At 27.4% G+C, this 24,953-nt stretch overlaps 3 protein-coding genes across 4 annotated transcripts; all 3 read left to right on the forward strand.

Moving 5' to 3' along the window:
- The first annotated feature begins 6,175 nt into the window (after positions 1–6,175).
- LOC107461877 (uncharacterized) lies at positions 6,176–8,782 on the forward strand. The gene is made up of 4 exons (XM_016080434.3): positions 6,176–6,481; positions 6,559–6,770; positions 7,837–8,107; positions 8,189–8,782. The coding sequence occupies exons 1-4, from the start codon at positions 6,245–6,247 to the stop codon at positions 8,501–8,503; spliced, it is 1,035 nt and encodes a 344-aa protein (XP_015935920.1). The 5' UTR covers positions 6,176–6,244; the 3' UTR covers positions 8,504–8,782.
- Positions 8,783–10,848: 2,066 nt separating this feature from the next.
- Positions 10,849–13,067, forward strand: LOC107461876 (uncharacterized). The gene is made up of 5 exons (XM_016080433.3): positions 10,849–11,243; positions 11,314–11,496; positions 11,617–11,828; positions 11,972–12,233; positions 12,405–13,067. The coding sequence occupies exons 1-5, from the start codon at positions 11,151–11,153 to the stop codon at positions 12,834–12,836; spliced, it is 1,182 nt and encodes a 393-aa protein (XP_015935919.1). The 5' UTR covers positions 10,849–11,150; the 3' UTR covers positions 12,837–13,067.
- A 7,895-nt stretch (positions 13,068–20,962) lies between these two features.
- On the forward strand, positions 20,963–23,405 carry LOC107461765 (ABSCISIC ACID-INSENSITIVE 5-like protein 1). 2 transcript variants are annotated; one of them, XM_016080327.3, is made up of 5 exons: positions 20,963–21,074; positions 21,362–22,297; positions 22,533–22,604; positions 22,946–22,975; positions 23,083–23,405. In XM_016080327.3, the coding sequence occupies exons 2-5, from the start codon at positions 21,419–21,421 to the stop codon at positions 23,167–23,169; spliced, it is 1,068 nt and encodes a 355-aa protein (XP_015935813.1). In that variant the 5' UTR covers positions 20,963–21,074; positions 21,362–21,418; the 3' UTR covers positions 23,170–23,405. The 2 variants fall into 2 exon arrangements, with proteins under 2 accessions (XP_015935813.1, XP_052109111.1); XM_052253151.1 differs by having other exon boundaries at positions 21,000–21,074; positions 21,323–22,297.
- Positions 23,406–24,953: the final 1,548 nt, after the last annotated feature.

Here is a 24,953-nt window from a genome sequence, read left to right on the forward strand (position 1 = left end):
GAATTGTTAGCATTCTTTACTTCCAACAATTAAAAAGGTTTCCCTTGGTTTTAACAATTTAAACCCCTCAATATGATTCAGAGAAACACGAAAAAACAGAACAACATCCGAACATGATACACTATAAAGTCCACTTTTCATGCCATTCAACCATAACAATCCAAGGAACTTTTCAACCTAGGCACAATTTAAAATCAAGATTCAAATTAAAATCATAAAAAAAATAATTTTATTATTTCTAACTTCCCGAAAAAAGAAAAAAACACAGAGAACTGTCCTAATAAGACCCAAGGACAAAAACATCAAAGACCCAAAATTCCAAAATCTAAAAATCTAAGACCTTGAAGCAACAAAACAAGAAATTTGAATAACTGGGCTAAAACCTCATAATCATCAATTTGATTAGTTTTTCTCTATCGAATTAAGATTCCTCTTGTTTCATTTGTTGGCAATTGTTTATTTTGATTGTCTACTTATCATTGGATTACTTGTGGTTAAGATTATCTATATATTCATATATAAAAATTAAGTCAATTTGTTGAACCAACTAACACATATTATATACATAGATTGGAGAATTATTGAGGTGGCCGTCTTGCAGGTGCAGATTAATGCCGTTGTACGACAATTCTATAAAGAAATTTAGTAATTTACGAGTTCACTCAGCTTAATACAACTACAACAATATTCCAAACTAACTAGTTCTATTCATACTTAGAAAAAAATGGGTGTTGTACCATTGTATTCAAAAGTACCTAGTTGAAGCTACACCACCATGAAAAACTTCGCACCACCATCAGCAAGTATCATCCACGGTACTTAAACCCTCCATCAATGAAAACCAACTATTAAGTGTGTGTTTGGATTTCAGTTTGTAAACGGGAGTTTGTATAAAATTGATTTTGCAAACTTGATTTTGATGAAAAGTCAGTTTATGTTAAAGTGATTTATGTTTGGTAATCTTTGTATCAAAATGAATTATAGTAAAGTAAATATTGTTTAGATTACACTACTTAAAATTACTTTTAGATAAAATTACTAAAATAGACATCAACTTAAATAAATTTTGGAAAAGTTTAGGGGCCAGCAATTCTATTGAATTTTGGCCAGCATGTAACCAGCAGAGAAAGGTGAGTCATTGGATGAAATCTTACACCAATCTCACACCATCAAATCATCATTGATGACTAGTTAATGGCTAACAATCACAAAAGTTGCTATCCTCTAACATTGCTCATAAATTTTTTATATTATTCTATCATTTAAATAGATATTATTAATTAATTTTATAATAAAATTAATACTTACTTACTAAAATAAAAATAATATATAAAATTGACAAAATATATTTTTATATCAAAAGCAAAAATAATATATAAAAAATATATCAAAATGTACTTTATTAAATCATATTACTTATAATTTTTTTAATACTCTCTATACTCTTTTATCTAATATTATTTTAAACTATAACTTTTAATTATTTATAACTTTATTCTTAGTTATAATTAGTTTTTTATTTACTTTGTTATTTTTAATGGGATCAATAATTTATATTAGGAAAAAGTTTAGTAACCAAAATTTTTCAGCCATAATTAGCCAAAATTTTTCATAATTTACTTCATTTATATCATTTAATATCAATTTTATTTTTTATTCCACTCTCTTATCATTCTACTTATCACCGTTCTTATCAAATCTACTTATTAATGATATTAATTATAAAATCATATCTTTTTTATTAAGCATTATTGTAATCAATACTTAATATTCTTTTTTATAATTTAATTTTTATATATAAAAATACAATAAAGATTAATAATTATATTTAAGAACGGTAATTATAATATCAATTACATTAAATAATTGCAATTGATTCTTTGTCTGTTATGATATTTATCATCAATTATTGGAGATATAAAACATGAAACCTATCCTAATATATATTTTATGTTAATTTAATCATATTCATTTAAAAATCACAAGAATAACACCATTGCAAGCACAATAGTGTATCAACCAAAAAATTTTACATAAAATTGTTTTTATCATTATAATTTGTATGGCAATTGATTTCGACTTTAATATAGTACCTGTGGTAGAAGGTACTCTGATGAGGTATGGTAATAGTCTGGATTATTTTTTATGTATTTTTTAGTACTTTAATTATATGCGTAACATTCTTGATCATTATTTGTTTGCTATTTATGTCTAAAAAAATAAATTTTTTTATTATTTTTGTTATATTTTTTAATTTTTAAAAATAATTTTATAAAAATAGAAGCATTTAAAATTATTTTCGTAACATGTGAATGATATACTTTCACCTTTGATTTATTTTTACATCTTTTTTTTCAAATTTTTATTTGTAGTATCTTTAATTATATCTTTGAATCTCTTATTAGTAAAAACCTAATTTTTATAGAGACTAAAAACTGAAAAATCAATAATTATTTTAGAAGAATGTTTTATATACCATTTTATATATGTTTCAAATGTATACCTTCAATTTTTATATATGTTTAAAATGTACACCTTTAATTTTTTAAAATAGTTTTATGATGTTGAGAGCTAAAATAAGAAGATTTTTTTTAATATTTAAACTTTCTTTTGGTAATTGGTATTTAAATCTTTTAATTTTGCTCACTAATTTTTTTTAGTTATATGCATAATATTTGTATAAAGTTCATACTTTACACAATTAATTAGTTTATATGAATAACATCCATAATTATATGAAGTTAACATCCACATTAACATACATAATAAAACGAAATTAGCATTTAAAATTACAGTATTGTGTTTTATTTGTTATACTCGATAGTGAAATTAGCCACTTTTTGTATAGTTAACATTTATGGTAGAAAGTGCTGATGAAGAATTTGAACAACAGACAGACTCACCCGACAAGGTAATTGTCAGTCAACTAATTTTTAAGAATATGAAAAATCACACTAATTTTGATGAGGTATGATAATAAACCATTTTTTTTTGTGTTTTTATGTGTATTTATAATTATATTGTACTACTATGTTCATACACATATCATTCATACGTTTATATACATAACATCTATAATTACATACAACTAACATCTAAAAATTAAATTCATGTTTATTAGATATTACAACCATACACGTATCATTTTTTAGTTATTGCATAAGTAACTATTAAGTTAACACAAATATTTTTAAATTTTATCATAATTGAATTTAAAAAATGTCAAATTCTTAAATTAATTTATTCAATTGATAAATTTACTAATAACATCCATAAATTTATCCACATAACATCTATAATTTCATATTAATAACATCCATAATTTATACTCATAATATTCATAATTTCATACCTATGATGTCTATAGTTAATAAATTTTTATAATTAATATTATCAAATTTTAAACTATACGTCTTATTGTATTCTTCAAATTATCTCATATATGAACTAGTAGGTCGTGATTTTAATTATTTTAATATTTTTTTAATATTCATATGTATGCTTATTTATTGATTTTAATATGACGAGTTAATAATTATTTTTAAATTTTTGTTTATATTTTATTTTTTATTTTTTATTTTTTAATAGTCTATATGTAAAATATAAGTTGTATAGTAGAAGTTGTTAAAATTTTTTAATTATTTAACTTTCATAATTTTTGCAGAGAATTATTGCATTTAATGGATAATAATGTGATTGAGAGATGTTAGAAATTTGATTTGAGAGAAACTGAAATTGATTTTGGAAAGAACATTGATGACTCCAAATATGCAGCAAAATGATAGGTGATAAGGAGGATAAGTAATAAGGAGGTGTATATCACTTACTTACCAAGAGAATAGAAATTTTTACATGACATTTCTATATTGTAATTATTTTTTGGCTACTTAGCATTACCCTTATATTATAACAAAATTATAATAATAAGTTAATATACAAAAATTACACTTACAAATTTTAACAAAGCGAATACTAAAGGGACTACAAGCAACGAAGTAAAGGGTAGAATTGATAAAACAATATAAATTCAATCCTAACGTGATTTTCTAAACGCAGAAGTTACAATTTCTAGCTTCTTACAAACGCACGTTAAGAAGGTAAAATCACGTTGGCGTTTAGAGAAAAAAAGTATCCAAACAAAAAGAGAAAGCGTTCAATACACTCAAACGTGTTTCTCTTCTTTCTAACGTAAAACCAAACACACCCTAAATACTTACCAATTAGTTATGCGAAGGGAGGTTCTGAGGTTGGAGCACTGCGTTCGATGGACAGAGCAGGGAGGCATCAACGGCACTGCCAACACTGACGTGCCGTAGCAGTGGCGCGTCCTTGATGAGAAGGAGAAACACCTTGTTGATTGTACCTGGGTGAAACGATGTCGCCGCGGCCAAGGGTGGGGAAGCTCCGATTAATGCGGCGTTCTGGAATGGTCTATGGAGATCGACTGTTGTCCGCACGTGTTGGATGGTGGCGTGGCGTCCCGTGAAGGCGGAGGAAAAGTTTATTCGATGAACCTGGAACTCTAGCGCGGCCGTGAATGGTTTTCAAATTCTGCTGCGATAAAACGGTAAAAGGAGAGAATAGGGGTTTATTAGGGTGAATTTTTGGATGTTGTTGAAGTGAAATGGATTTCGGAGTCCAGGCCCAAGAAAAGTTGGCAGGGGTTTTTGGCTGGACCCCTCTTAATTCCCTAACATTATTGTTATTGTATATATCTTATTAAAGTCTATTAAAAAAGTAGCCAATGAACTATAGTTTACATGGCATTTCGTCTCCTCCCCACTTCAAAGGTTTTGGGTTTGAGTCCTACTTACTGCGATCGAGAACGAAGTGTGTGGATATGTATTGTGTACTTAGAAAAAAAATCTTTTAAAAAATCAATAATAATGAATAATAATTTTTTTTTCTTTTAGAAATGCGCCTTTTCTTGTTGGAGGTTCCCTCACTTTTAAGGTTGGTACAGTATGTGGACTATTATAGTAGCTAGTGGGGGCCACCTAGCTAGTTCAAGAATCATATCTAGGGTTAAGGGCTTGGCTTATTATTTATTACTTATTAGTTCTACTACATCATTAGTTTTGGTATTATATCAATAATATGCGAACATAGTACAATTGGAAATTTTTTAGGATAAGTTTCCTCCATTCATATATATTAATTTAATTACAACTTACGGTACGGAAGTATCTTAGAGAAAGAGACAAAAATTGTAACAAGATAAAGAACATGGAAGCATAATTAACTGAAACTTCTTTTTATTTATTTATTTTTTTGGGCTTTGCAGTCATTACACCTGCCACTTCAACCCAGCACTTCAACAACAGTCACAATTTTTAATAACATTTCGGTATAGTGGGCCTAACAAAAAATGGGCCCAACAAAAGACAGCCCTGTCGCTCCAAAATAGGTCCAAAATGACCCAAAATATTTAATATAATATAACTATATAATCATAAGAGCAATGCTAGGGGCCAGCAATTTTTGTGATTGTTAGCCAGCCATCAATAATAATTTGATGGTGTGAGATTGGTGTGAAATTTTATCTAATGGCTCACTTTTCTCTGCTGGTTACATGTTGACCAAAATTCAATAAAACTTCTGGCCCCTTAGACTTTTCCTAATCATAAATCAACCACTAAAATCAGCTATTAATATATTTGTATATATATTTATATATAGTTTAATTTATTTTTGTGTATTTATATTTCAATATGTATTTTATACTTAATGGTTAATTTTAATGTAGACGTAGTATAGACAATATAAAACATACATCAGCAAAGCAAGGTTTCTCATGTAGGTGTGGGAAAACAAGAAATCAAGCAATTAACCAGAAGGCAGAAGTAAATCCTAATGTAACCATTTTCAAGGCTAAACTATTGGAACAGGAATACTTAGAGACAAAAGAGCAAATGATTCCAACACTCCAAACAATCAGAAGAGGAGACAGAACAATTAGTAATTGAAACCAAACCAAACCAGTTGGTTACAGTTCAGTTGAGACTGTTAGATGGGTGTAGTCCTTGCTTTATACATAATTAAATAGTGATCACCTAATGTTCAAGCCAACCCATCAAATGCTTTGCTGAATCTTCAGTCTCAATCTCAACCCTCACCAAATTATGCTTTATAAAGTTCTTCAGGTCTAAAACTATCATTCACACGCAAATAAGATACCATTGAGTAGATTTAATAAAACATCCACAACTCATTCTTTCTTTGATTCTAGCTAGTCCATTCCATTATGCTGGGAATAGCAGCATGTGTGGTGGTAGTGAGTGTTGTAATTTATGCATATAAAAGAATAATGCCTCCTCCACCAAAGGGTCCTCCTGTTATTACTTCACCAAGAATTAAGCTGAGAGATGGTAGACACTTGGCTTATAGCGAGAGGGGGGTCCTGAGAGAAAATGCTACATACAAGGTCATTCTTGTCCATGGCTATGACAGCTCCAAGGATATCTATTTGCCTCTTTCTCAAGTAAGAACTCCATTTGCCTCTCCAAGGATATTTAATTTGAAAAATGATTGCATATAATGAGAGTGACATACATGCAGGAAGTGATGGCAGAGCTGGGTTTGTACCTTGTGACATATGACAGAGCAGGGTATGGAGAAAGTGATCCAAATCCAAAGCGCAATGTGAAGAGTGAAGCATTTGATATTCAAGAACTTGCTGATCAGTTGCACCTGGGTTCTAAATTCTATCTTATTGGGATGTCCATTGGAACATACCCTGTCTGGGCCTGTCTCAAATACATACCCCACAGGCATGCTAATTAATTTGACCGTTAATATTCACAAATAAGTTCTCCAAAATTTTTATAATAGATTAGATCTTTGAGATAAGTGCATGGTGAAAATTTGCATGTTATTATCTTGGTATAAAATTAATAATTAATAATTATTAGATGATAATTTAATAAAACATAAAATCATTTAATCATTTTCAGTTACTAATTTCATATTGAAAATATCTGCATATGGTATCAACTGTGGAGAATGATTAACTGCTTGAGAAATGGAGAATAATTGCGTATGGTAAAAGTTGTTTGAGCCCTCTCTTGTTAATTAGGTGTTGGTTATGTCTGTTTATGTTGTTTTCTATGAGACCAAAATCTTTGTTCCCGGATAATAATACCCCCAAGAAATAACTGATTCTTAGATTGGCTTCTATGGTGATTAGGGCTGTGCTTTTTGTCTGATTATACTTAGTGCGACATAAACTTAAAAGCAGTATTCAAGGTTGTCTTTATATTGGAGGAGTTATGATTTTTTGGTGTTGGTGTTTAAGATATGTAGGTGTTGCTTAGGCAGTTAGGTCTTTTGGTTAGAGCTTTAGTTTGGGTGCATTATTGTGGTTTTGAATATTTGTCTTTCTACCACTGTTTAAATAATCAAGTACTACTCTAATTGATTCATAAAAAATAAAATAAAAATATCTACATACGAATCTTTACCTAAAAATAGTCAATTAAGTCTTTAGATTTAAAGACGTATAACTCTATAATTTCATCTCAAAATCTTTTAGAGGTCCATTTTGTGAAAACTACTTAATACTTTTAATTTTAAAGAATTATAATTCTATAATTTCATCTCAAAAATACTTTTAATTTCAAAGATCTACAACTCTATAATTTTATTACAAAATATTTTAGAAGTCTATTTTATGAAAAGTAATTAATACTTTCAATTTTAAAGGCCTATTATAACTCTATAATCTCAAAAATACTTTTAATTTCAAATACCTATAACTCTATAATTTCATATCAACATTTTTAGAGGTCTACTTTCTGAAAAGTAGTTGATGCTTGATAGCATTGATGGTTGGTGCAGGCTAGCTGGTGTGTCACTAGTAGTTCCTGTGATAAATTTCTGGTGGCCTTATTTTCCTCCAAAATTGGTGAAGCGGGAATTTGAGAAGCAACTTAAAAGGGACCAATGGAAACTGCGGATTGCCCACTATGCCCCTGGATTTGTGCTTTATTGGTGGATGACCCAGAAGTTCTTCCCTCGTGATTCTATATCTGAGAGACACCCTATACTTCTTAACAAACGAGACCTGGAAACTATGCAGCAAATGTCACAAGTACCTATGCCCAATCAGGTGCAATTTCCATTGCTACCTACTTTCATAGAGTTTACATAAATAAAACTCAATAATATAGTGAATCAATTGATGTTGCAGCATAAGATACGGCAGCAAGGTGAATATGAATCCTTGTATCGAGATATTATGGTGCATTTTGGAGACTGGGAATTTGACCCTATGGAGCTTCAAAATCCATTCCCACAAAATGATGAGGCTTCTTATGTGTATCTATGGCAGGGTCATGAAGACAAGCTTGTTCCATTTGAGCTACAAAGGTTCCTTGCAAGGCAACTACCTTGGATAAGGTATCATGAAGTTCCGGATGGTGGACATTTCATCATTCATGAAAAGCACTTCTGTGAAGCTATTTTTAGAGAACTTTTGCTTGGAAAACAACCAAAAATTAATTAATTATTGATTTGGCTAATTAATTAGACCAAATAGAACATGCTTTGATGTAATAAATAAACTCTAAATAATCAAATTAGTTTCTAAAAAATTATTTATTTTTTAAATTGGTTTTTAATATTTTTTTAAATCAAATTCATCTTTAAAGATTTTAAGTTAGTCATGTTAAGTCCTTCCGTCACTTTCATTATTAACGCCGTTAGAGTTTGCTAATATAGTATATTATGTGACATCACAACATATTTAGTAGTTTTAATTGACTATTAATACGATCAGTTTATGAAATTAGATCAAATCAACTTTAAATTGAAAATTTTTAATACCTCAAATTCTTTTCTTAATTAAATTTTGATTTGATCTAATTTTATAACTTTATTATGTTAATAGTCAATTAAAACTTTTAGATGTATGTTATAGTATCACTTAACATGTTATATTAGCAAATTTTGACACTATCAACAAAAAAATTAACAGAAGAACTAATGTTATTAACTTAAAATTTTTAAAAGATGAAATTGATTAAAAATATTTTAAAGATCAATTTAAAAAATGAATAATTTTTTAGAGGCGAATTTGATTTACAAAATAAATAAATAACAATGTAATAATGCTATATGTGTTAACCAAAAAACATTGCTTGAATAATAGGCTAATTTTTCCTTATATATATGATTGACTTGTTTATCACTGCGTGGGTATTCATAGCGGGGCTAACTATTTTTCCATTAGTGTATCTTGTACGTAATTAATGAGATTAGGAAGAATTTAACACAGCAGCATAACATACGTAACTCCATCTCCATCTCTCCTATCTGGGAAAAAAGAATGTTCTATATTTGATTCCTGCCACAAAATAATCACATCAAAATTTGTCTATATATATCCACGTTATTATTTTAAGGAAAATTTAGTCCCCCAATCCGTGTCTGTGTTCTAAAATAATTAAATATTGCGTTAGACGCACTTTTATAGTGGGTAACACACTAACACTTGAATCAGTAAATAGTAAAAAAGAATCATTTAAATAAAGATGTCAAAAATATTTTTTTAAAAATTAAAAATTTAATATATATAATCAATTAAATTATATTATTTTTATTAAAATTAGGTCAAATAAATTAATTTTTAAATAATTATATATATTAAATTATAATTATTAAAAAATATCTTAAAAAAAAAGCGTTTTCTGCGTCTTTATAAAGTATTCCCTAGTAAAAAACTAACATTTTATTAAAATTAAATTCTCCGCAAGAAGCAATTACGAATTGCAAGCAATGTTGTATTAGTGTAGGTAATCTCATATTAATTATTAAATCAAAACTTGCAGGATTAATCAAAATAAAGAAAGGAGCCAGAAAACAATAATGCTATGTTTGTTTGAGTGGAAAATGGAAGGAAAGAAAAGGGGGGAAAGAAAATGGAAAAGAAAATGATTATTTTTTATTGTTTGGTTGAAGAGGAAAATTGAGGGGAAAGAAAATGGATGGAAAAAAAATTGGTGAGCGCCCCACCAATTTTTTTTCTCTCCAACGTTGGAAAGAAAATGGAGAGAAAACTAATGTTTCTCTTTCTACTTCCAATACTACCCCTTCACTTTTTTCAATATATATTATAATATAGGGGTAAAATTGTCTTTTTATAACATTTCTTTCCTTCTTATTTTCCTTTCAACCAAACACATCTAAAGAAAATAAAAATCCACTCAATTTCTTTCCTTTCTTTTCTTTCCTTTCTATTTTCTTCCTCTCTATTTCTTTCCTCTCAACCAAACATAGCCTAAAAGTGACGGTGACATGCATCCAGCTAAATATATAAAAGAATATTCTGGAATGCTTAAAGAAAATGTGACATTTATTACTAAAATATAATTCAGGGCAATTTAAATGAGAGGCTTATGAAAATAAAAATAAAATGAAGAAGTCTGCTTTGTGTTATATTTGCATTGACAAACATATTATTATTATTATTATTATTATTATTATTATTATTATTATTATTATTATGTGCTATCACTCTAGTCTCTAATTACACTTTGCCACTCTGTATGTGATAGTGTGGTCTTAAATCGAAATATGCACAATTTCAGGAGCCAGCAATCCAGCATTATGAGCTTTAGTAATCAATTTTTTTTTCTTTAATCTTCAATCATCAATACAACTTGCCATTGTTGTTCTAATTTCATCAGGAATTTACTAACATCTAAACTTATGGTGTACGGTTATATTAAAATGCAAAAAAGTAAAAATAAAAATTAATCATCCTATTGAACTAAGTCAACAGAGATCACCTCCAGTAAGAAAATATATCTAATTTCAACAAAACAAACCCATGAAATATGTTAGACTTGTAAATTTCTACATTTCAATAAAGCAGTTCTAAGGATTAAGGAGATAAGTTCAAGTGATATTACTAGAAGATATTTTTCTTTTGAAAAAATAAAAGAAAAAAAAGATGCTTCCTTAATGGAACCTTTGTAAAGGATATCCCCCAGAAGCAAAGGAAACAACTTGAGAAAGTCAAATCAAGTACCTCAAAACCTCTCTGATTTAAACAAACCAAATGAACCAAATTCAGTTTTCATTCCATTCATATTTGATGTGCACACAGAAATAAAAAGCATAGCTTGGATCTACTAAGTCATCAAGAACAGATGAAAAGATTCGGATATCACCTTAAACTATTGTTCAGTGATAAAAAACCATCACAATCTCAGACAAATCAACTCTGCAGAGGTTTCTGTCAGGTAAACACTGATAAGATTTGTTCATTCTCAATGGTTTCAATATTATATATGTTGTTGGTTTTTGTTTCAGGGGACTAAGGTTGTTTCTCCAAACCAAGATGATCTTGTTATGATTTCACCAAGAATTAAACTCAGAGATGGGAGGCACCTGGCTTATCTTGAGAGAGGGGTTTCTAAGGATGTGGCAAAGTACAAGATCATCATTGTCCATGGTTTTGGAAGCTCTAAAGAGATGAACTTTCTCGCACCCCAAGTACAATTACTCATTCCCTTTCAACTTAAACAGAATAGTAGTACTATACAATTAAGATATTCATATGCTGAATAAGGTTAGATGACTGAAAACTCAACGTGTATATATACATATATACAGGAACTAATAGATGAACTAGGCATATATCTGCTGCAATATGACCGAGCTGGGTATGGAGAAAGTGATCCAAATCCCAAACGCTCGCTCAAAAGTGAAGCACTTGACATTCAAGAACTTGCTGATCAGTTAGAGTTAGGGCCACAATTCTATGTCATTGGAGTCTCAATGGGTTCATATGCTACATGGAGTTGCCTTCAGTACTTGCCCCACAGGTACAGAATTACAACCTCCCATATGGATATATAGATTGCAAGACAAAATAGTCTATTAGGATTTGTTTGATAAGAGGGAGATTGTGTGTGTATTGTATATCAGTATGCATAGTTTAAGCAAAGGACTAATTAATTTTGTGCAGGCTTGCAGGGTTGGCACTGATAGCACCAATGATCAATTACAAGTGGCCTTCACTTCCCAAGAGTCTAATAAGAGAGGATTATAGAAGGAAACTTGTGCAATGGGCTAGGTGGCTTGCAAGTTATTGTCCTAGGCTATTGCATTGGTGGGTAACTCAAAAGTGGCTGCCTTCAGCTGCTGTCATTGAAAAGAACCCAGCTTTCTTCAACAAGAGTGATATTGATATTCTAAAAACACTCCCTGGCTTCCCAATGCTTACCAAGGTACTACCTATGAAATTGGTATCCTGTATATATAAGATTATTCAACATTACATATGTTTTAACTTTGATTGTCATCACTTTGGTGTCTCATTTTGTTTGTCATCTTTGTATACGGAAGTAGGCATAAGCTGAAACACTTAAATTCCTTTTCTGTTATGTTGCTTGTTACAGGACAGCTTAAGGGAACAAGTTGTATTTGACACACTTAGGCATGATTGGAGGGTTGCTTTTGGAAAATGGGAATTTGACCCTTTAAAGCTCATGAATCCATTCCCTCATAGCACAAGTTCTTCAGTTCACATATGGCAGGGATATGAAGACAAGGTTGTGCCATCTCAACTTCAGAGGTTTGTGTCAGGGAAGCTTCCATGGATACATTATCATGAAGTTCCAGATGGTGGACATTTAATTGTGTACTATAGGGGATTATGTGAGGCCATATTAAGGGCACTCTTACTTGGACAAGAATACATTGCATATAAGCCTAATAAGTCAGCATTATTTGCACTCAATGGGGTTGAGGACAAATGTTCTTGCTCCAGAGAGGAGGATCCTACTTGTAGGGATCATTTAACCCTACCTCTTCATACTCCAAAGGACTAGTTTTTGCTTTTCATTCAAAAATGGTAGATATAGAGAGTTCTCCATGAAAATATTTATTTTGGATTGCTTTTTACATTTTCATCATCTGTTTATTGTTTACATTTTTTCTTCCTTTGGGAAAAATATGTCAATTGTGTAAATTATGTTTGTGATTTGTTGGATGAAAAATAGAAATAGAAGGTGCCTTATATGTAAATTACTAAATTATACTTAGCCATCATTTTTTTGGAATCATGCATGTGAAAGTGTTCTGTTTTTGACTAAGTGTGTAACTTGTTAGAAAGAAAGGAAGAATACATGAAAAAGATGGTCTTAAACTTACCTAGAATTTTTGGATTATAAACGTTTGGAAACAAAAGGAATAGAACTCTCCATCAACCTGAGATGTTCTTCTCCAAAACATGATCTATTTTTTAGATTTCTGTAGAAAGAAAGGTAAAGTTACATATCCTAAATTCTAAATTCTATCCTTAAATCTTAAACCTTTCAAAAAATAAAAGTTAAAAATGTAATTTTATAATAAGAGAAAAAATGGGCTAATGTTAATTAATTAAAATTGATTCCATATATTTATTCAAATTAAAAATATAGGAAGTAGATATCTATCTATTCTATTATATAAAAATCGGATGTCTACACTTAATGATGGAGCTAATATGGCATGCTCCAGAGTCTCGAGAGTGTTTCCTAATTTAATTATTTTAACTCATTCAATATAATTTATTAATTGATTTGATTAGATATTTAAATATTAATATAATTTATTATAATATATATTACTTAATTAATTTTACTACATTAATTATAAGTTGTTATATTAGTTAATTAATTTATTCATTTATAAAGTTTAAAATAAAATAAATAATTTATTGTTTATTCTAATTGAATTCATTAAATTTAATTATACATTACATACGAATTAATAATAATTTGTAAATCATTTTATATTATATATGTATTAACAAAATATTATATATGTCTTAATGTGTTAATTAAATATTATATACGCACAGAAAAATAAATACAAAGATGATTTATATAATATTGATAATATTATATTAGCATGGTAATTTATTTTGTTTTGATATCATACAGTATTGATAATGATAATATTATTATATAGTATTATATAAAATTTCTAATATTAGTATAGAAAATTAAAAAATTATTCCTTATGGTAATCATTTTTAGTGGAATAGTGTGTCTCTTATATAGTATTAATAATTGTTGCTTAATTTAAAGTAATTGTATGTTGGTATCTTAAATTTATTTTTTAATAATGACCTAAATAGATAAATCTAATTGAATTGAATGATTATATAAAATATTTTATATTATTAATATATTAAAATTAAATTATTTTTCGGTACAGAATTTTATAGGTAAATTTTATACAAGATTAAGTTATTTTATATTTTTTAATTTGTTTTATCTGTGTTACTTTATTTAATTTTAAGTAGCTTCATATTTACAATTACCGCCAGTATGATATTTTATAAAATATGAAAATCAATTTTTTTTATAATTTAAATATCAATGTTTGAGTTAATTTTAATTTAACTTTTTTAAATTAATGTTATCTTTTATTTAGATCTTAATTAATTTAAAATACAAAAATACTAATATATTTACTGTCACTTTAAATAATAATAACTTTAATTTATTTACTGTCTTTTTTTTCTTTTATATTTTGTTTAGCAAAGATAATATATGGATTAGGATGGAGTTAACAAATACTCTATGCGATGCATGTTTGGCACTGATAAATTCATATGAAATAGAAGAGAAGAAAACAAAAAACTAAAAAACACTTAGTTGAATGGTATAAACAGATTCATTGAAGCTAAGTGTCCATGGTTCTCATGTCTCATCTCATTTTTCGAAGTTCAAACACATTTTAAATGTATGAATTTTAATTATATTTGTTTTTTTCCTCTTCAATAAATACTACAATCTCTTCCTATTTTTGCTATAGGCTTGTCTTTTATTTAAAAAAACACACACAAAAATGTAAAAAGAAAAATTAAAGAAATTAAAACTGTTATTATATTTTAAAAAATTAAATGTTCTTTTAATTAAATATCTATGTAATTCTTATCTAGATATATAAATTGTATTTTAATATACTGAGTGGTAAATATAAAAAAATATATAATAGATAAGTTAAAATAACGAATAATGAGATATCTATCTATTCTATTTATTCTATTATATAAAAATTAAATTTTTGCACTTAATGATAAAGTTGACGTGGCATGTTTCTTAGAATGTTTCCTGATTTATTTTTTTAACTCATTAAATACAATTCATTTAGGTGGATTAATTATATCAACTAATTGAGATATTTAAGTATCACATAATTTAATATTATGTATATCAATTAATTGAATATAATTGTTAGAGTATAATTAGGATCAATTAGATCAATTAGCATTATTTAACATATCTAAATATTTATTATAGGATATTACGTCTTTATTATTTCGATTCTCTTAGCACCTATAAATACCCTTCTATATTGTATCATTTTACACAACTTGAATACACACAAACCTTTTCTCTACTGCTCTCTCTTACCCTTTCTAATAATAATAAGTACAGTTTAATTTAGTTAGAAGTTCATTATTTTATAGTCTTCTATAAAATAATCTTTTTATCACTTTAGATATTTTAACTCTTTTTTATTTTTTTCTCTTTACATGTAATTTTGTTGTGCATTAAATTTGTTTATTTAATTATTTAATGATGAAATATACTCAAGTTAATTCCATCATATAATAGTTTGTTTTCTCCTATATATTTTAATTTGTATATAGTTACTATTGATCTTACTGTTTTCAATCTTACTATTTTTGTTTTCTTGAATTGTTCTTTATTTTTTTATGACTTGATAATTTAAAAAAAAAAAGACAAAGAACAGAAAAAAAGATGGCCAAAGACAAATGTTAGAAGCCTAAAGCAGCAACATCATTTCTCAGCATTATTATTATTAATATGAACTTTATTATTTATTTTCTAACGTTCTTTAATACAAACTTCGTTTCTTTTTATTAATTATTATTAATACTTTTATTCTTTTCTTCTTTAATTATAAATCTCCTTATAATAATTTTTTGATCGGATATTTTTTTTGGTCTAATAAATTTTTTTCTCTATTTTTTTTGTCAAAAATAATTTATATTAGAAAAAAAAAGATGAAAGTAAATTTAAGATTCAAATTTAAATAAGATGTGCAAAGAATAACTATTGAATTCATTTGATCGATTTATACACTTTGTATTACCGTCATTGAAAATTTCAAATACTATTATAAAATTCTAGATATTTTTATTTTATTGTTCTTAAATTATATATTATCCCATGTATTTGAAGAGTTTCATCTTTTTGAAAATAAAGTGTGACATTATATACTTTTTAGATACAATAAATGAATAATAAGGTTAAAGTGAGTAACAAAATTGATTATAAATAAGATACAAATTTTTATAATTTCTAGCACAATTAACAAATTTTTAGTTTCAAAATAATTGTTTACTCTATTTTTTATTTTTATTTAATTTTTTATAATTTTTTCTTGATTTTTTTAATTAATTATGATTGTAATAACTCATCATAAATTTGTGTTTTGTAAAAAAAATTTATCAATCATAAAACACATAAGACTTAACTAAAAAATTTAAAAAATATTGATTAATCACAAAATAAAAAATTATGAATGGTGTTTTAATTATGTTTAATTATGTTGTAAAATATAAATTGGGACTATTTAAAATTAATTTTTTACCATTAATGTTAACTTCAATCATAATAAGGTAAAAAGTAAAAATTGTATATAATAATTTAATTTTATTATTTATACTACCAAAATTATTCTTTAATGTATTATATCCTTTTTATTTTTATTCATTGATAATCTTTAGTTTTCTATTTTTAATAAAAATTTGAATTGATTAAATAGATTATTTTTCAATTAGTAATATAATTATTATGATATTTACTTTGTTCAGTAATATTTTTTTAATTTATTTAATCTGATTAATCATCTCTTTCTTATTTTATGCTAATTTAATTAATTAAAGTTAATAAATTTCAATTATTTTAATTCTTGCAACTTTTTATTATAATAATATATTTCTATTAATGTATTAATATAATTTTAATATTTAAATGTCACTAATAATAATAATATATAATATGTCTAATTGTAAAAAATTTACTATTTTTTATACGATTAGACTAGACATATTTATATTCAATTTATTTAATTATTTAATTAAAATTAATTATATTAAATGATTATATTAATATTATGGTAGACTAATTATATTATTATTCATTAATTATATTAAGAGATTAAGATTATGATAGATTATCATTATTTTATTATTTTTTATTTTTTGATATTAATTCAGATGTTTAACTTCTTTTTATTATCATTTTTTATTCTCTTATTCTATGTGTTTATTCCCATAAATCTTACTAAATTAAATAAAGTACTGTATATATTTTTTTATTCTTCTTTTATATACACATAAAATTTATTAAATTATTTCTCTTCCATCTAAGAATTTTGTTTCTCTTCTATTTATATTTCTTTCCTTCAATATTTTATTGGTTCTTATTTTTCTAAATTTTATTTTAATTTATGTATTTGTTCTTACTATACCCAATTTTTTTATTTATGTATAATATACATTCTTATATATGTTATAGAAATATGATTTGATTCCATTAACTTATCAAAATTTTTGAAAAATATAAAGATAAAGCACAAAAATATATTTATAGATATTTTACTTTAATTTTTTAACTAAAAAATATAATTTTTTTGTCATATTAGTTGGAATTCAAAGTTAAATATGAATATTAATTTTTGAAATAAAATAAATATATTTTAAATTTTTTGCATCTAAAAATAATATTCTATCAATGTTAGAATTATTTAGATGGATAAGTAACCATGAATATAGAATTATTTAAGATGGTTAGAACTAAGTACATCTTTTTATTGAAAATACGAATTTAAAAATATTATATTCAATTCTCAATAGTCAACCTCTCATTGAACCATTATATTTTTAAAAGATTTTTAAAAAAATGAAATAGCTTTAGGTGTATAAATTTTGTAAAAATTTAATTAATTTAAGATATTTATTATCATTGATTAAAAAAGTAAATTAAAATGACAATTTAATATTTCTATACTCTTAAAATATTATTTATTTATTTTTCATGGATTCTTTATCATCCAATGATCACATTAATATAATTTAATTCAATAAAATTATTTATTATCATTTGATTGAATAAAATTTTTATTTTAGCTGAAAATTTTAGGATTTCTCAACCTCAAGATCATCCATGTTAAATCATTAAAAAATATAACTAAGAACGCGGAAACGTCTCTTCATTCGAGAGTATGATTGAGATCAGAGAACTTGGCTCTTGTGGTTCTTTGATTTTCGTCAACCAAAACCTTCTGTATTTTTTATAGGGCTGAATCACAATTTTACTGTAGGAAAAAGAGCTATGAAGGCGAGTTTGATGTGTTGGAGACCAAAATTCTAAAGTCATTATTTATATTTGAGTGTGACACTCATTAAACCCTAAAACTCAAATAAAATAGTATACATGATTTTAATCTCATTTATCCAAATCAAAAGTAATAATGACTTATTTAATTTAACATTTATGACAATAAATAAGATCACCGTTATATAAGTCATTTAATGTGAAATTACATAATTTACTATTATAATTAATATATGTATTATCCATAAATATATTAAGAAATAATAATTTCCTAACAATCTTCTACTTGGGTTATAAATATATATTTTCCTGAGATAACCTCTTATAAATTTTACGCGTAAATCTGAATGTTATTTCTCTTATTACTTTAATAATTTGGTCTATCTGATATATTAGTTATGAAATTACCGAAACTTTTATCACATTAGTGTCACAACAAAACTACGATGATCCCATACTAAAATACTCAACCACATAGATCAAATTTGGATGAGAAAATTCAGAAATTACATGCAAAAATAATCTCATGCATGTCTATTTTTAACTTGAGTAAAAATTCTATTTTATTCGGTGACAGACTTAGATGAAACTGCAACGGCAATATCCGGACATAGCGAAGGTGACTAAGTGATGAGTCTGTAGAAGAAGAAGAGAAGAACTTAACAGACTCACAATGAGAGAGAGAGAGAGAGAGAGAAAGGGAAATTTACCTAGAGAAAAGAAACTCGGCAAGAGAATGGTGGCGACGGGCTCAACAACGACGGTAACGGGATGAGCAGCGATGATGACATAAGCTGTGAACAGTGACGGATCCAGAAAAATTTAGTAATGGGAAAAAAATATAATAAAATTTAGGTATAGATATTTTTTTGCTTCCCACGATATTCAACAAGTTAAGGACTAATCTGTCATGAATTTGAATTCCATTTAAGAATTTACAATTGGCCCACAATGAGTTGCTATACATACGAGATAGAATTCGAACCCTCAATACTTATTTAAGCGGACGACTAAGTTGATCACTTGATCAATCTAAATTGGTTTAGATATATTCAAAATTTAAAATTAGAACTATCTAATACATATTGATAAGAACTAGAAATATACACACAATCATTATTATAATATTTAAAATAATAAAAATATAATTTCATACACATAGTATAATATTTAAAATAACAAAAAAATATTTATAAGGACCTTTTTTATTTTTAACATGATTAAATATTTTTTTATATATATATTTTTAAATAATTATTTTACTTATTTGTCAAATCTACTTATTATAATTTTTATAGTATAAATAAATTTTTTGACCAAAATAATTACAGTATATTAATACATAGATAATATATATTTTTATCTTAAATAATTTTTAAAAAATCACTAATAATTTAAGTTGTATTTAATTAGAAAACTAAGTTTTAATTTAATTATTAATTAATTAACTAATATAATATAATTAATTATCACTAATTTTTTAGTGTATTTATTTATTTTTCATATTAAATCAAATTTAACAATATAATTATTATTATGTGTTAAGTTTAACAAAATATTTTTTAACATAAAATACAAAAAAAAACTATTTATATTTTATTTTGAGACAAATATAATATAATAAGTGGTATATATGTATATAAGTATTACTTTTTTTAAAAAAAAAATTGTGGGGGCAAATGCCCCCTCTATATTAAAGTGGGTCCGTCTCTGACTGTGAAGGAAGATGGGAGCTGTGAATAGGTAAGCGGCGATGGACTCAGCAACAACATGACAGGAGCTATGCGGTTTTTTTGTGAAGAAGTCGAGAAGAAGAAGATTTTAGGTGAAGATGATTGAGTTTATCTTGCATGGCTATAAAGTATAGACCGAAGCTATGAATCATGTGTGATGTGAGACAAATTCTAATTCCTAAAAAGTGTTTATATGTATATATTCGGGGCGGGTGCACTCTAAATCCGTCCATACGCAAAATCTGCCCCGACTCGGGTCAAGTTATTACACTTTTCATCCGGGTACCTGCGTATTCGAAAACTCCTGCCAAGTCTAACCACGTATTGATACTCTATTTATTAAGGGTTTATCTCTAGCCAATAGATTGCTATATACACAAGGCGAAATTCTAACTCCAAATAGTTATTTAGGCGGACGAGTGAGATGATCACTTATCAAACTTAAATTGATTAAGACAAATATTATAATTATATATATTATTTAATTTTTAATAAAATTTTTAATATAATTTTATGTATTATCCGGTTTGTACGGAACATACACTAGTAATTTTAAAAATCAGAAACTGGTAAGTATGAAGAAACTGATTAGAGATTTTTATATTTTAACTTCTTTCTCTGACCTAATTAATATTGTCTTTGTAAATATGTAATGTGTATGAAAAAAATTAAGAAATTAAAAGAATAATGATTTGATCACAAAGGAATTAAAGCAGTGGTCCAAACTGCTGAAATAACAGAATTAACTTGTCAAACAACCCCATTGCCCAAGCGTTACATACATACATACATACATACATACATACATACATATGCATTGATGTCGCCAATGGCAGTTGAAGTCTCTTAAGTGTATATATGCGCAGTGTTACCCCCTTTTCTTGTATTCTATTCTTCAATTCCCTAACTACATTCCTTTCCTCTCTCTAGAATTCATCACATTCTCTCTTGCATGCTCTTCTTTCTTATTCAGGTATTCTTTATCTTATTTTACACATGCATACATCTCTTCCTTTTCCTTCCTTTACTTTACTTTTAATCTTACTCTTTCAAATCCATGATGATATGTGAGTTATGTTACTTGTTTTTGACATAATCTCATTCTTCTGATTGCAACACATTCAGATGTGTCTTTGCATGTTGCATGCAACTGCTTATATCAATTGTATCATATTTATGATTTTAATATTTTATCAAATCACTTTAATTTTGTTGATTTAGTTAAGTGGAATGCTGAATGTCTCTTTAATTCTTCATCAGCTTTTCTGGATCTGAGAGTTGAACAGGCCAATAGGGGGTTTGATTATTGGCCTGTTGATGCAACAAACAACAATGGCAGTTTCTGGAACAAAAACCATTTCTCATGAAACCCTAACACAAGAATTGTTACAATCAGAAGCAGCAGAACCAGTGAGCAAGCAGAACTCAATCCTCTCACTCACACTTGATGAGATCCAATGCAAGAGTGGTAAGAGCTTTGGATCCATGAGCATGGATGAATTCTTAGCCAGCATTTGGAGCTCTGAGGACAACAACAACAACAACAACAACACAAATCAAACCCTTCATGATGAACAAGCTTCTCAACACATCATGAAAAGTGCTGGAACAAAAACAGAACAACAACAACAAGGTTCATTCTGTGTCATCCCATCTCCAATTTGCAAGAAAACTGTGGAGGAAGTTTGGTCTGAGATCCACAAAGACCAAGAACCACAACAAAGGGATGAATCTAACAACATTGGAATGAATGAGGCACTTAGAAAGCAACAAACACTTGGGGAAATGACATTGGAGGATTTTCTAATTAAAGCTGGTGTTGTACAAGAATCAAAATTGACATCAAAATCAAGAGTTGCTACTACAACAATAATGCCTTTAGTATTTCAGAATCATATTAGCAACATTGCAAGTAGTAATAGACCAATGGATCCAAGTTATGCAGTGAGGTCTCCTATGGGGGTAGGATTCCCTAGCCAACAAAATCTTGGGAACCATGGGACTAATAACAATGGACTTGGAACATATCCAATTTTGTTACAGAATAATAATAGCTCCACAAGGCTTCTGGACTCAAGCGTGGGCAGCAGCAGGAAGAGGGTAATTGATGGTCCTCCAGAAGTGGTGGTAGAGCGAAGGCAGCGCAGAATGTTGAAGAATCGAGAATCTGCTGCAAGATCACGGGCGAGAAGACAGGTTTTGTAGTTACACTGTATGCTTATTAGTCAAGTAACCACTTTGAGTTATGCTTCATTGCTTCACATTCAGCAAAAAACTAAGATTTGTTACACTAGGTGCATGGAACTATAATGTCAAGTCATAAAGTCATGCCTACATTAAAAAGCCACTAACATTTGGACATGTTTTTGAGATAAAACGATATCTTGTGATGTTAATTTTCTTTCCCTTATGTCAAAGTCTTGTAATGCAGGCATATACGGTTGAACTAGAAGCAGAGCTGAATGTGCTAAAGGAAGAGAATGAGAATCTAAAACAAATTCTGGTACTCAATTTGTGGGAGAGTTCTGTTCTTAAATTACTTTTGATTTTTTTTTTTGGGAGCAAATTACACTAATCTCTCTGATGTTTGGTAAATTTCAAGCTAAGTCTATTCTATTTCTAAAATTATACATTTAGGTAGCAATATAACACTGAACACAGCCTATAAAGTATAAATTTAGCACTAACTTCCCTTAAAAGAAGTAGGGGAGATTAATTTCATTTAGACAAATAGAATGGGGATATGCTGAATTTTACCAAACCTCAGGGACGTCAGTGTAATTAATTATGAATTATGTTTTCTTATTCTTATTATATTGTTGTGTTATTTTGAATGTGCAATAGGATGAAGCAGAGCTCAAGAGGAAACAAGAGGTAGTGAGTGTTTTTCCAAATATAATATGAGTTATGTTTGATACATTGCAGGGTTATGATTTATGAACATAACTTTGTAATTTGTGCTTTTTATTTTATTGAAACAGATTTCACAGAGGAAGCACACAACAAAGCCACAAAAGAGGACAGAAAAATTGAGGGAAATAAGAAGGACTATTAGTGCAGCTTGGTGAACATGTCAACAGGAACCTTTAAAATTTAATGAGAATAAAATAAGGTGTCTCAGTGTGTGTGCTCTGTATCTTCTAAGATATATATCTTAAGAGTCTGCTAAGATCTTATTATCCTCTCTTCTTGACTTGTACATTTGGAATAAAAAATAATTCTTTGGCTAGTTCTTAACATTTTAATTGAGTTTAAGTAGTGTTTAACCCACAATTTTAAGGTGAATTAATACATTTACATGCAACATGGCTTCTATTTACTTATCAGAACATAAATCAACATAGATTTGAAAGGGAAAAGAAAAAGAAATTGGATGAACCAAAGATCTTCCATATTACCCCCTTTTTGTAATAAAATGAAGGGTTAACCACTATAAACGCCTTCGAATTATTCAAAAGCTAAGAGAAATGTACCTTAATGTACCTTAATGTACCTTAATTTTACTGTCGACAAAAATACCTATAAATAATTTAAAAATATAACAACAATATTTAACAGTAAATATATATTTTTAAAAAATGTTTTAGAGATTGAATTCTGATGTGATTTTTTACAAGAATAATTAAAAAAATGAGAATAATTGAAAAAATGAGATATTATTATTCTTAAAATTTGATAATTTTTTTGTAAGTATATATTTTTTGTGATTTTTTAAAAGTATTAGTAGTTGTTAACAAAAAAATTATAAAAAAAATGTATATACTCAACGAAAAATTACCAAATTTTAAAGGATACTAATATCTCATTTTTTTAATTATATTTGCAAAAAATTGTATCAAAATTCAATCTCTAATATATTTTTTGAGAAATACATATTTAATGTTAGATAATCCGCAAAAAAACTAACATTAAATATGTATTTCTCAAAAAATACATTAGAGATTGAATTTTAATGCAATTTTTTGCAAGCATAATTAGAAAAATAAGATATTATTATTCTTAAAATTTGGTAATTTTTTATTAAGTATATATTATTTTGTGATTTTTTAAAAGTATTATTGGTTATTAACAAAAATAATTATAAAAAAATTATATACTTAACAAAAAATTACCAATTTTTATGTATAATAATATATTATTTTTATAATCATACTTGCAAAAAATTGCATCAAAATTCAATCTCTAAAATATTTTTTGAAAATATATATTTACTGTTGGGCATTGTTGTTGTGTTTTTAAATTATTTGAAAGCATTTTTGTCGATAATAGAATTCGGGTGTATTTTTGTTAGGTTTAAATAATTTGGAGGCGTTTTTTGTGGTTAACCCTAAAATGAAAATAAAAATTATTTTCTTTGAGTCATTGTATTTTTTTTTTCATTGTACCCTTCACCCCTTTTATTTTTGGTTTCCCACGGTATCTCCCAACCCAGCAGGCCAAAGATTAATCCGCCGCGGTACTGAAGGGTTTGTCGCTGGCCAATGGATTGCTGCATGCACAAGGCGGAATTTGAATCCCCGACACTTACTTAAGCGGACTAGTGAGCTAATCACTAGACCAACCCAACTTGGTTTGTTTGTACCCTTCACCCTTAATTCGCCGCGGATGGGAATTTTTTTTATTGTATCTATGCCGTCTACTTTCTCTCTTTTTTTGGTAACAGTTCTCCTCTTTTTTCTATTGGGTCCACAAGGCCACATAGTTGATCCATTTCATTTTAGATTAAAAGCCCAAATATATACAGGTAGAACAAGACTTGAGCCCAAAGAAAAACCATCTCTCTGGTATAAGACCAAAAAGTTCACGTCCAAAAAAATGACCCAAAAACGTAACCCTCTTTAGTACGTGCATT

Source organism: Arachis duranensis, chromosome 8 (genome assembly GCF_000817695.3).
Source record: "Arachis duranensis cultivar V14167 chromosome 8, aradu.V14167.gnm2.J7QH, whole genome shotgun sequence".
Lineage (NCBI taxonomy): Eukaryota > Viridiplantae > Streptophyta > Magnoliopsida > Fabales > Fabaceae > Arachis > Arachis duranensis.

What these genes read in the sequence shown, in the direction of transcription:
- LOC107461877 (XM_016080434.3), top strand. Translation starts at nt 6,245, where the DNA reads ATGCTGGGAATAGCAGCATGTGTGGTGGTAGTGAGTGTTGTAATTTAT. An exon ending in CTCAAATACATACCCCACAG is followed by an intron (nt 6,771 to 7,836) that starts GCATGCTAATTA and finishes TGGTTGGTGCAG; the next exon opens with GCTAGCTGGTGTGTCACTAG. An exon ending in AAGTACCTATGCCCAATCAG is followed by an intron (nt 8,108 to 8,188) that starts GTGCAATTTCCA and finishes TTGATGTTGCAG; the next exon opens with CATAAGATACGGCAGCAAGG.
- LOC107461876 (XM_016080433.3), top strand. Translation starts at nt 11,151, where the DNA reads ATGAAAAGATTCGGATATCACCTTAAACTATTGTTCAGTGATAAAAAA. An exon ending in TGAACTTTCTCGCACCCCAA is followed by an intron (nt 11,497 to 11,616) that starts GTACAATTACTC and finishes ACATATATACAG; the next exon opens with GAACTAATAGATGAACTAGG. An exon ending in GCTTCCCAATGCTTACCAAG is followed by an intron (nt 12,234 to 12,404) that starts GTACTACCTATG and finishes TGCTTGTTACAG; the next exon opens with GACAGCTTAAGGGAACAAGT.
- LOC107461765 (XM_016080327.3), top strand. Translation starts at nt 21,419, where the DNA reads ATGCAACAAACAACAATGGCAGTTTCTGGAACAAAAACCATTTCTCAT. An exon ending in GATCACGGGCGAGAAGACAG is followed by an intron (nt 22,298 to 22,532) that starts GTTTTGTAGTTA and finishes CTTGTAATGCAG; the next exon opens with GCATATACGGTTGAACTAGA. An exon ending in AGCTCAAGAGGAAACAAGAG is followed by an intron (nt 22,976 to 23,082) that starts GTAGTGAGTGTT and finishes TTATTGAAACAG; the next exon opens with ATTTCACAGAGGAAGCACAC.